At 39.1% G+C, this 16015-nt stretch overlaps 1 protein-coding gene across 27 annotated transcripts in view; it reads right to left on the bottom strand.

Annotated features, from left to right (window-relative positions):
• The window catches only part of dlg2 (discs, large homolog 2 (Drosophila)), a 193767-nt gene that overhangs the window by 66100 nt on the left and 111652 nt on the right, over positions 1-16015 (bottom strand). For 22 of the 27 annotated variants that reach the window (XM_057320912.1, XM_057320911.1, XM_057320920.1 and 19 more), the window contains one exon: positions 226-279. The exons of 3 other annotated variants lie outside the window; for them this stretch is intronic. In XM_057320912.1, the coding sequence (XP_057176895.1) occupies positions 226-279 (54 nt within the window). Of the gene's footprint in view, positions 1-225; positions 280-10987; positions 11524-16015 lie in introns of those variants that run through there. 2 more of the 27 variants (XM_057320933.1, XM_057320935.1) reach the window with 2 other exon arrangements.

The following is a 16015-nucleotide window of genomic DNA, read 5'->3' as shown; positions in this document are numbered from 1 at the left end:
TGAGTACGACGATCTTATTTTGTGCAGCACAGAGACTGACACTAAATATAAAAAAGCAAAGTATATCAAACTCACGATCATCAATCTGCTTTATAAATCAAACACACACATGCATTGGCACTGATCTCATGAAGTGGGTGGTTTGAAATGCCACTTGAATTCCCACGCACGCACATACATAAATGTCATGAACAAGAAATAAATCAATTAAAAAATGAAACTCACGTAAGGTACAGATTCCAAAGTGTCCGTGTTGACAATAATTGGAGCAGGGCTTGCCTGTAAAAAGAGAGAAAGGAAAGAGGAGGGAGATGGAGGGAGAGGAACAGAGAAAGAGATAAAGATCAGAATGGACTGGAGATGTGTGAACTGGCCGAGTTTTTATTAAAGGATACAGCAGGGTGTAATGGGCACCGCTGAGCTCACCGATGATATGATGATGGATACAACTTTATATGACACAGTCAACAACACCACCCGCTGCAATGGAATACTGTCACACTTGCACACACATACAGGCTCGTTGATCTGATGAATGGTTGCATACAAAAAAATATCTTAGATATAAACATTTATAGCTCAGACAACAAGCTCACAACTTAGATAACTGTAAAGTGGATGAATATCCTCATGCTGTGTAACAGCTCGGAGTAATAACCCAAACTACTGTTCTGAATATTTGCAAAAAATGTCAACGATCACTCCGGATAAATATTTTACATCCATAAAGTTCTTAAAGGCGGTGTGGAAATCATCAATAACCAACCACAAGCCACAGATGCTGTAAGTGTCAACACAGGTTTAAAGACCCAAGATCCAATATATTAGGTAGAAACATATCAATACTGTTATGCTGGGTTCACACCAAACGTGATCAATCGCGTTCCACGCTCTTCATTACTCACAGGAAAATTTCGTTATTTTCGCTTGAGTGACGTGAAATGACAAATATTTTCAAATTTCGTGGAAGACGATATTGAGGCGCGTTCGCAGCAATCGCGCCGCCTTATTCGCGTCATTCGCACCGCCTGCCGTGAGTTTGCGTCTGTACGCGTCTTTGCATTGACTTTGTATGTAATTCGCGTTTGGTGTGAACCCAGTGTTAAAGGTCAATGCGACAAAAGAAGACAGAACCTAAAAGACTGTGACTTCAGATTCTGACACGCACACTTTTTCTCCTCCGACTTAGAGGCTGAAAATCAATGCCACCTGTCTCAACTAAAAGCTTTAAAAAGAATACTTGTGTGCCGGTTTGGGGCCCTTCACACTACAGTTTGTCAGATGCCAGAGTTTAGTTTATTTGGTTACTGTGAGTGTAAACGCTGTTTCTTAACCTACTGTGCATCACAGGAAGTGTACACTGCATCCAAGTTTACATGAAAAAAGTGGTCTTTTTTCGATAGAGGGAATGATATCAGAAAACAGAACCTGCATCATTTGCATGAGCACCATAACTCAACACGTCAGAACATGCACTCAAGTTAACCCCTATACTTTTAGCGTCTGTGTTGCTGTTCTGGTCTGCATTAATGTCAAACTCTTTATATATCAATACGTTATCTTTGTATCAGGCTACTGCACAGTACACAACAACTTGGGGAAGAAACAGAGATAAATCTACACTGCCCTTCAAAACATAAAGGTTAAAGCTGTCAGTTAAAGCTGCATGTACATGTTTTTGTTAAAAATAAACTAAAATCAGGTACAGTGCAAGTACACAAAAACCTCCTCATCTTACCAGATTTCACAACTGAAAGCTATTAATACAACTATTTATAATAAGGATGCACCGAAATGAAAATAAAAATGAAACACTTGGCCAAAGGCCAAATACCGAACATGGCTTTTCGCATTTCTTCTATTTATTTAGCCAATTTTTTCACTATTGCATAAACTGAATGGTCAAAATGTGCTTTTTATATTTTGTCTTAATTTTCAATATAATTTGTAATAAAACAAGTAGGCTAAATTAAAACAAAAAAATGAACCTTCTCACTTCTTGAATAGCCTATATTAGGCCTAAAACTGACTGCTGAAAGAATGTACTGTACTCTGTATCCCTACAACACAACACTTCATTAAAAAGTGTCATTCAACGTTATAAGCTAAAAATATGAATAAACGAAAACTGTTGGATTATTTTAGGCTATACTTTACAAAACATCATGTTCGGTCAAATTTATTCGGCCATTTCACTTAGTCGAATATTTTCGGTTGCTGAATATTCGGTGCATCCCTAATTTATAACTTTGATGTTGGGTGCGATTTTATGGTAAATGTTTGATGTCATTTGACTTTAACCCAAAGAACAAGAATGTAAAGTAACCTGCATTTTTTTGTTTGTTTTAAGCTGAGATGGCGATAGACAGGCAAAAGGTATGGATTGCAGTTTTACAATATTTTCTTCAATCGTAGTCCCAGCTAAGTTAGCGATTTTCCTGAAAAGTGTAAACAATGTGACTTTTTGGCATTATTAAAGGTGCTGTGTGTGATATTTTGGAGGATCTATTGACAGAAATGCAATAAAATATACATAACAATGTTTTCAGAGGTGTTACATAATATAGCGTGATGTTTTTATTACCTTACACCGTGTCTACACCGGACGTGCCGCATTCAGTGTGGACAAAGTTTAAAATTATAATGGGTTCTAATGCGTTTCTAAAGTTAGTTGCCCTAAACGGACAAACTGCTATACAAAGCGCGCTTCGTAAATACGCTATCTTCTTCGTCAAAGAAGCGAAAAAGCAACGACATCTTTGTCCTGTGGGTTGAGTGGTGGAGTGAGCCGTTGGTTGCAATTCACAACCTCACTGCTAGATGCCGCTAATATCTACTCATTGCACCTTTAATATGCATAGACAACTATAAATATGACTCTGTGGCATTATTAAAACATTAAGTTTCTTGTGCATCCCAACAAGCCTGCGACAACACTATTGGTTGAACTAATATTGTGTTGAGTTTGAATCTGAATTATTTGTTTAACTGAACAGTGGCAGATGTTTGTGAAGTCTGTTTGAAAGCAGTCATTAGAAGGTACTGTTTAATGGCACTATAGGCAGAGATGACCCACTCCATTTTGATACCCACACAACACAACACAAAAACTCATTCAGCTGGAGGCCGTGAGGCTCATTACATAAGCATTCAGAGACAGTCTGCTACACAAATCCCCGGGAGACGCGGTCGGCCTGTTGCTGTGACCAAAAGATCAATCGACAGCAGAGATTGAGGCTGTCCCTGCTTACAGTGCACTGATTCTAATTACATTAATATATCTCGCCCTGAGAGCTCCGGCCTCAATCGTAGAGAGACCAGAGACCGATAGAGAAAGAGTTTGAAACTACATGTCACACTTAGGCGAAAAAACTAATTAAAAACTCCAGTTTTGTCACTGATGTCTGAGAGACTTGAGTATAGTACATGTGTTGTTTTCAAATATATTGCAGTCATCTCTCACACAAGGTGTTTTGTTTGGTGAAAGAAAATGTTATTGAACCGAAGCTGAAGCTGCCGATCATGCCACGGCAGACAAACATTAAGAAGATTATAAGAGCTATAATTGTGGCATTATCTCAAAATCTGACAGGTTGATGGTCGGAAATAAAAGGCAAACCGAACGTAAATGAGCACAGCTGAGTTTTATATCTCTCTGGATGATAAAAAGCAATATTGGCCAGCTCCACAAAAGTGACTCATGAGAAGGCCATGTCCTGGGACAAATACGCTCAGAAAAATGACTCCAATATTCAACAAGGATGACATTGCAAAAATCTAAGTCAAGATAGCTCTTACATACATTATATTGAAGAAGATACTCAGATCTTAGCTCTCATTAAGTGATAATGAATAACATGATATCCTGAGCATGAATTTTGCAATGCCGCGGGCCCAATTCTAATTTTGAACCTACCATTTTTAAAGGGGTCATATGCCACGAATACGTGTTTTTCTGTGTCTTTGGTGTGTTATAAGTTGCCCATGCATGTATTAGACACGTAAAATTGCAAAAATGAAAGTGTCGGAAACAAAAGATGCATTCTATCTAAAAGCGAATGCTCATCCAGACCTGCCTGAAACACCTCGTGTAACCACACCCCCACAAATCTACGTCAGTTCATGGTATGATTTGACTAAGACCGCCCAAATGTATACTCAAGTAAGGTGGGTGTACCTGTCAGTACAATTGCTTTGGAACCTGATGGTCCAAATATGGTAAGAGCCGTTACATTTCCGTCACACGCTTGCAGTATTCGACCAATCACTACGCACTGGTTAACTGGCCAATCATAGCACACCTCGCTTTAAAAAAAATCTGCGTGTTTCAGAGAGGCGGGGCAAAGGGAAGATACAAACATGCACGGTATGTGGAAAATACAGCGTTTTAAACCTTAAATCGTGTATATACATTGCATTACATCTAAAACAAATGATAATATACTTTTTAGCCCTGTCATATGACCCCTTTAAATGCTTCTGCTACAGTGAGTGGAATTATACATAAATATGGCAACTGCTTTCATCAATATGCATTGCAAACAATATGCAAATTCATTTTTTATTAACAGTGACTAAATAATAACTCATGGATGTCTATAAATTTTTATGAACCCACAAATAAATTGCTGGAAATGAAATGCACCAACTGTAATAGTTATAGTATCTGAGTAATAGTCATAGTATCTACTAATACCACAGTGCCTTAATGGGATAGTTCAGCAAAAAAATGTCATTATTTACTCTCAAACTTTATGACTTTCTTTTTTCTGCAAAACACAAAAGAAGATATTTTGAAGAATGTTGGTAACCAAACAGTGCCGGCACCCATTCACTTCTATAGTATGGACACAAAACCAATGCAAGTCCATGGATACTGCCGTCGTTTGATTACCAGCGTTCTTCAAAATATCTTATTGTGTTTTTTTTCAGAATGAAAGTCATGCAGGTTTAAAATGACAAGAGGGTGAGTAAATGATCAATTTAATGTCGTGATTCTACCTCATCATGTCATGTCTATCTTGGTTATGGGACAGAATCACGGCAGGATCCCTTGTTATGTGTGGAGAGAGTCTTTTTGACCCTTTCGGTCTTCGATACTCTCTCCGGTCTTTGTCTGTGTTCCCGCCCTTTTGTATCCCTCGTTATTGCTTGTTGATTAGTTCATGTCTCACACCTGTTCCCTCTTGATTTCCTCCCTTTTATATAGTCCTCATGTTTCATTGTCCTGTGCTCTGTCATTGTATCTGTACTATGTTCGGTCCGTGTTCTGTATGTTTCCAGTTGCCTTGTGTTCAGTGTGCCACCCGTGCGTTCTGCCGTTTGTGCCTCAGTGCCAGTTTTGCTGTTCCGTGTCTAGTCCAGTAAGTGTTGAGTTTAGTTCATGTCTAGTGTTTAGTTAGTTTTTGCTCTGTGGTAGTGTTTATCCGTGTTCCTGTTTTTACCCCCGTTGTGGGTCTTTGTTTTGTGTTTATTGTTTAAATAAAGTCTTTTTGTTTAACCCCTTAATTCACTGCCTGCCTGCGCTTGGGTTCTTCCACCACCACGATTCGTGACATTTAATGGTGCTTTGCATAAAAACAGTATTCAAACAGTATTGGTACTCCAAAAAACATGTACTGTACCAGACAAAAATACCATAGTACAGCCTATGTGAGATTAGATGGCGAAGTTCGAGGAAACATAACACAAACTCATACCCAAGTGTGCTGGGTTTTGTACACCACCTATCAAATTTTACGCTTCACTTTGACATCAAAAGGGGGCAGAAATGGCAAGACCTTTTCAAAGCTAGAGGAGCTGTGCATGCATAATCACTGTTTGGGGAAAGAAAACGTGTTTGTGACAGCTAATTGTGATCCAGAATATTCAGTATGTTTCTGAACGCTGGAGACCGACATGCTACATTAGGAACGAGGACATCTTTGTGCGCATAACTTGCTAATGAGCTTATAGGCAGCGGGGCACCGGACTGTTGGACTGACACACGTCTGTTCAATTCTGCTGCTAATCAGAGGAGCAGACTGCGGGGAGCTGATGAGAGCTATGGAAAGTGAGAGAGGACCAGAGCTCTGATAACAGTATTAACAGAAGGTCATGGGTTTGATTCCAAGGGATGAACTGATGAATGCAATGTAGGTCGCTTTAGATAAAACCACACCAATGTAAAGGTAAATGAGCAACATGCAAATCCTACATACGCGGCAAGTTTTCAGGATGTAAACAAAGTGCCCTGGCTATAAGCAAAACAATCGCTTATTGGATAAAATGAGGTAGGGAAAGCTTTCAGACGGGCACGCACAGACTGTTTGTTGTTGTTTGTGTCCGTCCATTAATTCACTCTGTAGACACAATGGACTGAAGTGGCTGCTGCTTGTCTCTTGCTGTACGTATGCTTCTTTGAGTGCCTCTGAAGGAACTGATGCAAAGCACGAGTGGCCTCAGCCCGCAAACACTCACATGGCAGGACTGAGCACAGAGGTGATGTCATTACAAGTGCAGGCCCAGCTCCCAATCAACATTATGCCATTGAAAATGTGCAAATATTAAGTGTCTTAGTATGGTCAGTATACTGTATATCACTGCAGTAGTATAATGTAGCATAGTATAACAAAGCATAGCACAGTATAGTATAGTTTAGTACAGCATACATCAGTACAGTTTCAAACTGTGGGTATATACCGAATGTATATATATTTTTCTCCATATTTCTATTGAAATATTTATTTTGCTGGGTCTTGAGAAAGATTACCTGTCTGAGTGGGTCTTTGAAATAAATAGTTTGGAAACCCCTATAGTACAATATAGTGTAATCTAGTATAGAACAGTACAGCTGACATCAGTACAGTTTCAAACTGTGGGTTAATAATGAATGTATATTTTTTCTTCATAATTCTATTTAACTATATTTTGATGGGCCTTTAGAAACTACCTGTCTGGGTGGGTCTTTGAAATAAATAGTTTGGAAACCCCTATAGTACAATATAGTGTAATGTAGTATAGAATACTGTAGCATAGTATGGTACAGTACGGTACGGCATAGTGTAGTATAGTATAATATAATATAGTATAGCACAGCGCAGTGTAGTGTAGTATAGCATATAGAGCAGAATAATGTAGAATAGCACAAAACAGCAAAGCGTGGCATATAGCATAAAGTACTATAGTTTGATTGAAGGTGAATCAATCTTCTTACTGAAGAGTCAAACTGGTGCAGACGTTCTGCTTGAAGCAGTTTCTGCCTCTGCAGAGTTGGGAAAGGACTCACAGACGTGTCTGCTTTCCTCGTATCAGCAATCTAAAGCAGGTATGGTACCAGATGCATGATCAGATATCACGACAAACAGTAATAGTTTTCCAGTTAGTGCAGGTCTGTCGAGACACGTCTAACATTCTGGGACACTGCAGTGCAGATGCTTACAAGATTTAAAAAACTAAATAGAGTCTCATCACCTCATCACTGTGAAGTGCATCACAACCAGTGTTGGGCAAGTTACTCTGAAAAAGTAATGAATTACTAGTTACTAATTACATATTCAATAGTGTAATTAGATTACTGTACAAATTACTCTCTCCAAAAATTTGATTACTAATTACTTTCTATATCCTATATCAACCTTGATTAGTTAAGTGATTTAAGGATAGACATGAAAGGGCTCTTCTAATTCATTAAAATAAATAATATAAAACTACATTAAGTAGTATTATTAACTGACCAAAGTATTACAAATGTGAGAATTATACATTAAAGCACAGATTTTAAAGTTAGACTTTGAATTTTTATGTCAATTCCACTATTGCACACACATATATTACACAAAGTATTTAGTTTAAATAACTGTAATTAAATTACCGAAAAAATAAGAGTAATCCCTACTTTATTTTTTTATGGGAAAAGTAATTAAATTACAGTAACTAATTACTTAGTAACTAGTTACACCCAACACTGATCACAACTCAGCTCAGACAAAACATGACTAATACAATGTGGCATAACCAGGGACCCTCATCAACACCGAGGTTAATTGTGTGTTAATAAGCAGAAGGAAATAATTACAGTTGCCCATAGGAGTGAAAGCAATTCCCCTCAACTGTGGGAACTGCACAGCCATGAACAAATGCCAATGAGAGACAGATGTAAACTTTAATAAAACTGAGAACATTCCTAATTTGATTTGCTGTACGACAAATTATTCAATTAAAATGCATAAAATGACTCTTTACTGAAACAAAAGCTAGACGAGATTGTGAAACGGAATTTAGAGAAATGACAGGGATCTTACACTGTAAAAGAAAAGAGTACAAAATATCACAATAGAGAAAACTTTAAAGCCCCAGTGAAATCATAATTAAAGTTTTTTTCCTTTTATCACAAATGTTAGCCTTAAAGACGTCAATAAACTGATATACTCCTAAGCGCTGAAAAAATTTGCATTTAGAAGTTATAAGCGTTCAAAACCGACAGTCTGGTGTGCTCAAAAAAATCTAGAAATTGAATGACATCACGCTACACTCTCATCAAAGTTCTTGTCCAATCAAATCTGCTTTAGAATCCGAAGAGTCGCCTCATATCAGCCACATGTTTGCACATTTATTGTGTCCTATTGTGACGCATAGTGCACTAGATGGGAGATAGTGGATGATCCAGACAGCATAAACATTAACATTAAAGTCTAAATTGCACGCGAGTGTGCTCCGGTTCAGAGACACGATAGCACAGAGCTGATCATATGCGCCCATCATACTCGAAAATCAGCTGAGAAAACAAAACGTATCTGACCCGTTCAAGTCTGGCTCTATTGAAGACATGAGACATCACAGCCTTGATGAGTAAAGGAGAAGACAAACGCCAGTGTCACTCACCAACGTAAAAATCTTTAAAGCTTTAAATGACGCATCACTGATCTTCCTAATCTTTTCAACAGACTTTTACACCACTGTGGCTATCACGCTGTAAAATGCAGCTTTGCCAGGTTGACAGTGCCGTAAACAAGATGCTATTGGTTATTTTAAAAGGGGGCGGGGCCACTCAATATGTCTCGCTCTCTCTGCATTTTTCAGTTGAAGTTACGTCAACGCATCCAACAATGCTGCGCGTTTCAAGGCACTTCGGTGGGCCTTTAAGAAGTTAGTGCAACATTTCTTTAAGCAAAATCCATCCTAGATAAAATGGCAAAAACATAATTGTTCGGCAGATGTGTTTTATGCTTCTCAAAGGTCCTGCAACAGCGTTCAGAGCTTGTGCTCTGTCCCACTTTACCTTTCTCAATAATTCAGGTCACACAAACTATACGTAGAGCTGGCAACCACCGTCAATAATGCACAAGATGAAAAAGTCAACAACAGCCGTAAAAGAGCTGAAAACAGCAGAGACACCATAGAAACGGCAGACTATGCAGGGCCCTGTACGCACAACTCTATTGACTGTATATACACAGTATATACAGCACAGTAAATATATAGTGCCTGTTTGTGATTGTATGTATCAAAAGATTCACAAAATCGAAAGTAAATAGTAGAGCGATATAAGCTCTGTCTAAAATGTTGTGAGCTTCCCTGCTGCCTGTATAGACCCACAGCTGCCTTCTAAGGCAGCATGCTATCCATAATGAAACATCATAAGTGACTGTTTTGGAATGCTCTACATAGGAAGCAACTCCGCGTGCCACAAAAATAGAACTCTGCATGAGGAACCTGACTTGCAAATGAGCATTTAGCTGATTCCCGTGCTGGCCAAGTCAGGCGATCAGAAAATAAATGTTACATGCACTGAATGCCTTAATGCAAGAGATGGCTTAACTGGATAATCCCGGTTTAAATTTAAACCTGCACAGATAATACACTACTGCAATAAGAATGCCTACACACCCCCACACAAACAAACACACATAAACAGTGGGTTTGCATTGTGCACTGTCCAGCTGTGTTAGTACATTTGATGGAGTGTGTTGCATTGGTCTGATTTGGGGTCTTTAGCTGCCATTCTGAATCTTTCTCTCTCTCATGCAAATACAATAGGACCGTTGCTCCGAATGCCATGTTGTGTGTATGTTCGCGAGAACCGAAGTATTAGCACACTGCAGATAAGAATGAACACAATGACAGAACGGGGGCTCTCGTAATAGCATGAGCTTATGGAGAAGGCAGTTAAAAGGATAGTTCACACCCTTAAAAAATGAAAATTAGTCATCCTCTCTCACCCTCGTCTTATAATCGCATTTTTTGTGTGGAACACCGAAAAAGTTTCTCAGATTGTCAGAGGAGCTTTTTTGGCACAATGAAAGTAAATGGGGACTAGAGGTCAAGCTTAGAATTGAACAGAAAGCCCCATGAAAATATGATACATATCATACATTTAAAGTCATCTAAATACAATATCCTTGCATGAACATACAGAATTTCACTTATTAGTTAAAAAAAGTCTTGCCTTAAAAAAATCTACCTTCAGTCACCTTTATTGTATATAAAAAAAATAGCAGCTTAGACATTTAAACATAGTAAGTCATCCGAAAAAATAAAGCCATACAAGTCTGCAACAAAATAAGGCTGGGTAAAGTATAATAGAAATATAGTTTGTGGGCAAACTATCTTTTTTCCCAGCAAAATTCCATAATAACTGCAATATACAGACCACCACATACCGAATATTGAACAACCACCAGCATCTAAACTGAGAGCGTGCTCAGTCCAGCTTCCATTTCAAGCAGTTTTCACAGCATATGTATTATCAAAATTCAGCACCTCAGCTACAGAGTGTGTGTGTGCTACAGAAAATACACAGAGAGAGAGAGAGAGAGAGAGAGAGAGAGAGAGAGAGAGAGAGAGAGAGAGAGCATTGCCATTCAAGTCCTACATGCAGCTGTGCCGCGACTTCAACAACACTTCCTATTCTCTTCTATCACTTTTCACTAATCCTCATATCCAACTACCTCAATTCCTTCCGTCCCCATCACCTCCCTTCTACTTAAGCCCAGATGGCACCGGTTACCTGGTACGGCTCGTGACAGCTGTTCGGATGGCAGCTGCACTCCGCCCACAGATCGCAGCTCCCCCCCTTGGCACGCGACATGCTGCGGCTGGGACTCCTCCAGGAGCTCTCGGAGCGTGAGGCCGTAAGTTTGGCCCGCTGGCGGGGCAGGGTGGACATCGAAGGCGAGGGCGAAGGTGAGGGGTGGTAGTCGTATCCGTGCTGAGCTTCGTGCTGCCAACTGCAGGAGCAGGGCGCCTCGCGGTCTCCTGCACGGCCGCGCATCTCCACGCAACAGCTCTGCTGCTTGCTCAGGTACGCTGTCATCCCGTATACGTGCTCCACTTTCTCTCTTGCCCCGTTTCTTTCGCCTCCCTGTATCTCTGCTCGGGCGCAGGGAGCAAGGAGGACGCAGCTGTGGTGAGCGGCACTCCTCTGGGCGGTATCTGAGCAGGGTGCTCTCGACAGTGAGAGGGCTGTGTGTGTATGTGCGCGTCAGAGAGAAAAGGGGGAGAGAGGGAGAAAGCTGGCTACTTGTAGACACTAGGCATGTTTTATGTTTAGTTAGGCGACACAGTGAGAGCGAGAGAGAGAGAGAGAGAGAGAGAGAGAGAGCGCGCAAGAGGGAATAAGAGAGAGAGAGTGTGTGAAAGCTCTTTGTCAACTGATGATTAAACTGGCTGTGTAACTTGACAGCATCCTTTGCTCAAGACAAGCAATCGAACCCTTAACAGCTAGGGACTGAGTGGCATACCTCAACCCCAAACCCCCCATAAGAGGGATGGATGTCTAAGTGACAGCTGCACGTTTCCAACATGACAAAATGTTTCAAATGATCTCTAGCAGCAAACTCAAACGAGAACAAGCAACATTCGTAGCTACTCCAGAAATACAACCACATAGCCTACAATACATAGGAATAAATGCTAAACCCTTCCTCCTAACTGTAGTAAAATTTGTTTTGTACAACACTGAGTCACTTACTATTGCTATTATTTAACAGCTGTAAAAAATACTCCAAAAGATTCCAAAGTAAAATAAATAAATGTATTATTAACTATATAAACAATTCCTCCACTCCGATCAAATTTTAGATTATTCAAAGCATACATACATTTTATCTGTATGTGAGTTTCTCTGGGAATCAAACCCAAGATCTTTGCACTGCGATCGCAACACTCTAACAATTAAAGGGACAGTTCACCCAAAAAATGTAAATTCTTTCATTTATTCACCCTGGTGTGTCATTTCAAGCCTGTGTGACTTTCTTTCAAAAAGATGATCTTTTGAAGAACATGGGTAACCAAATAACATTGGCTCCTTTGACTTCCATTGTATGGACACAAAATCACTAAGACATTTCTCAAAATATCTTCTTTTGTGTTTCACGAAAGAAAGAGTCATATACATGTTTTGAATGATGGGAGGGTGAACAAATGATGACAGATTTTATTTTTGGGTGAACTATCCCAGTACAGCAACGTAGTGTAAGAGGGGTATGGATAAAAGGAAAAGGCACTATCCTCGGAAGGTTTCGATCAAAGAAAATGAAGGCAGTCATGATCGGCAATATAACTTTTGTTTACTTTATTAGTCGATGTCTTTCCCTTCGTTGCGACATCAACGTGAACTACCCCAAACCGCGCCTTGCGCATGCGCGTCACACCAGTACAACCCCAAAATTCACAATAAATCTCACAATAGCTTGTGAAGCTCAATAATTCAATAACGTTTCTATTTATAACCCACTTTAGTCACATTTAATCAAAACTAAAGACTATACGCTGAGCAACTCATGCTTCACCGCTTAAGTTAAACCATGCAGCTTCATCAGAATCAGTCCTGGAGTTCTGTCCTCACGGTCCGCTCAAGCAGTGAACATCAACCCCATCTACTGGTATCAAGCCCACAGCACAGCCTGAATGATGCATTAAAAAGCTATTTACCAAACTAATGCCAGTGATGCCAAAAAATAGATTTAGCTTTACCGAAACATTACCTGAGTTCTTGATATCAGCTCAGGACTCAATATTTTAGTTGCTCGGCAATGCATGTCTGGTTTTTAATCCTTTCTCGTACATCGAAGGTGAGCTTGGAGGGAAATAAATAAACCAGTGAAGGCTGTGAGCTCTAATGATTTGTTTAGTTGTGGCGTTGGTGGCGTGTGGGTTTGTGTGTGGTTGTGTAAGCGTTCTAAGTGTCTAAATGGCGGTTAATCATACAGCGCTGCAGTTATTGACACCTATGAGGCGTTCGATTTATCAGAAACTACAAACATGCCGTTTTCTCTCCGCCCACATTCCAATTAAATTATGGTGACATTTTGTAACTCACAGCATTAAGCTAGACTAATGTAAGCACATTGCCTTGTTTGAACAGTTCAACAATTTTATCAACTTGATCAGCTAACAGCGTGAGTTTGGGATGTCTAAAAAAAATCACAAATGATTTGAGTAGGCTTCTTGACAAAAATACCGTAAATGTGTCCTATGGTGTGACAGCAAAAAAATTGAAAACTAACAATGAATATAAATCTTTTCATTTTATATTATAAATATAAATATTATTAATATAATATTAACAGTTTTTTGCTATGTCACACCATAGGACACATGTACTGTAGGCCTATGCTGTATTTGTCAACTTATTTCTTAAAGGTCCAGTGTGTGATTTTTTTGGAGGATCTATTGACAGAAATGCAATATAATATACATAACTATGTCTTCAGAGGCGTATAAAGACCTTACATAATGAGGCGTTATGTTTTTATTACCTTAGAATGAGCTATTTCTATTTACATACACCGCAGTTCCCCTTGCATGGATTTCATAATGTTGTTTCTACAGTAGCCCTAAACGGACAAACTGCTCTACAGAGCTCGTTTCGTAAATACGTTATCTCCTTCGGCAAAGAAGTGAAAACGTGACGACATCTTAGTCCTGTGTCAGCCACCGTAGTGCTTCGAAAGAGAGGGGTGGAGTGAGCCGTTGGTTGCAATTCCCAACCTCACCGCTAGATGACGCTAAATTTAATACACTGTACCTTTAAGACAATTTCTTTAAAAAATTAATCAGCTGTACAGTAAATGTCATCCTAAATGTATCTTTATATCTTAAATCTTAATATACAATGAAAGTTTACACAACATTCACATGCCAAGTAGCCAAGCCAATCTGTCAAGTTGCTAAAGCATCAGCAAGTCTCCATTAAGACCTGTGTGAAAGTGTCAGCTATTTTTCAGTTTCGAAATAAAAGTGTTGTACATCTTCTTTCACACTTCAACATGATGACAAACATCACTTATCACTGGCAATGCCCGACAAAACGACAGCCTCAAGATGTGTGTGTGTGTAGTGTGCCAAAGCCAAATGCTAGTCATCAATGCCAGCAAGCTGTGATACCAAGTTGTAAATGTCATACGATGCTGTCAAATGAATTTTTTCCTCCTTACATTGGAGAGACCATCCAGTGACAGGTGGTCAGTCTGGACATTCACACACACAGACACATTGCAGCACCCACTCAGGCAGACACACTCATGGGGTGAGAGAACACGGCACCTGTGTGGATGAAATTTTAATGCACACATCGCTGTAGATAAGTCATACACGCATTGAACACAGCAGCACCTGACAAACAACCTTACGTCTTTCTCACTCAGAGTGCAGATCTCTACGGTTACACACAGAATGTCTGATGTCATGACACAATATGTTATAATGTGGTTTAATAATAAATTTTCCCTGTACAGGGTCAGAAAATTAAATCGTGCATTTCATTTACACTATGAATCAACAGTTGGAACAAAAAATGTTAACAACCAAAAGCTTTAATGCTTTTGTGGACAAATACAAATTTGCGCAAACTACATTTTAAAAATGAAATTGCTGGACCGGATAGTGAAACAAAAAACAGCCAAGATGTGCCAAGCATACACATGAATTCCTTCAATATGTTTGTAATGTTTGAAAAGCATCCCAGAATGCAACTCATAAGGTTGTAAGAGTCAGTATAGCTTTAGGAACTCCGTCATGGTTTGCATGACTACTTTTATTCTAACATGTGGAAATAACATTAATATTAAAAAATGAGTAGGTGTCCAAACTTTTGACTGGTAGTTTACCATTCCTGTGTTTCAATATAAAACATGGCATTATGAAGTTATTGACAAAGTTACCAGCAAACTGGCAGGTCAGTTTTGCATTATTTATTTGCACTTGGCCACTGTAGGTTTTCTACCCTGTGTCTGAAGCTAGAGTCAGGTGCTGTTCCAGCAGTCCAGCAGATGAATGATGGATTATTTTCACTTTATAATTCCCACTACGGCGCTGTAAGTGTTTAGAATTATAAGTCTAATTAAAATCTTTCACTTTTATGTAATTCATAATTGAAGAATTGTTCTCAGCCTATCACATGTCCTAATTCTCAAACTAAAAGATCTCTCATAGATGCAAAAACTCCCTTTGTCTGTCTTCTTTTCCACTGCTCTCAGAATTCAAGTGTCCGTTTTTTTGTCTTGCTGTTTAACCTGAAGTATAAAACCTCTAAATACTTTACATGCCCATACGCAACTATTTTTTTTCTTATGCAACTGTCAACATATTAAATTATGTAAAATATATATAAATATATATACTGTATGAAATATATTACAATATTGCCGCTTTTCACGTTGACAAGTATAAGCATTTGGTTACAATATATGGAAATGTATTATGTAATACATTGCATTATATTTTCCAGTATAGTCCCATATATTTTTGTTTTGAAAGCACTGACTAAATGTTCCTCTAAATGTTCCTTTAAACTGCAGTTAAACATCCATTCTCAACTTTCTGAGTGGTACTCAACACTGCCAAATGCATTTATGAAGACACAAGAACTTTGGAAGATCTGTAATTTCCCCTCTCTGTCGCCTGTCCCTGAAACCTGAAGCCGGGCTGCAGTGCAGAGGTTAAGCGCTTGAATGGTTCTGTCAGTGTGTGACAGCTCATTTATTGCTTCAGTAAAAACCATTATGGTCCAGAGCCCATTTCCCCTTTACCTTAG

This window comes from Triplophysa rosa, linkage group LG22 (assembly GCF_024868665.1).
Source record: "Triplophysa rosa linkage group LG22, Trosa_1v2, whole genome shotgun sequence".
NCBI classification, from domain to species: Eukaryota; Metazoa; Chordata; class Actinopteri; order Cypriniformes; family Nemacheilidae; genus Triplophysa; species Triplophysa rosa.
This window is presented reverse-complemented; position numbering and strand designations above follow the sequence as displayed.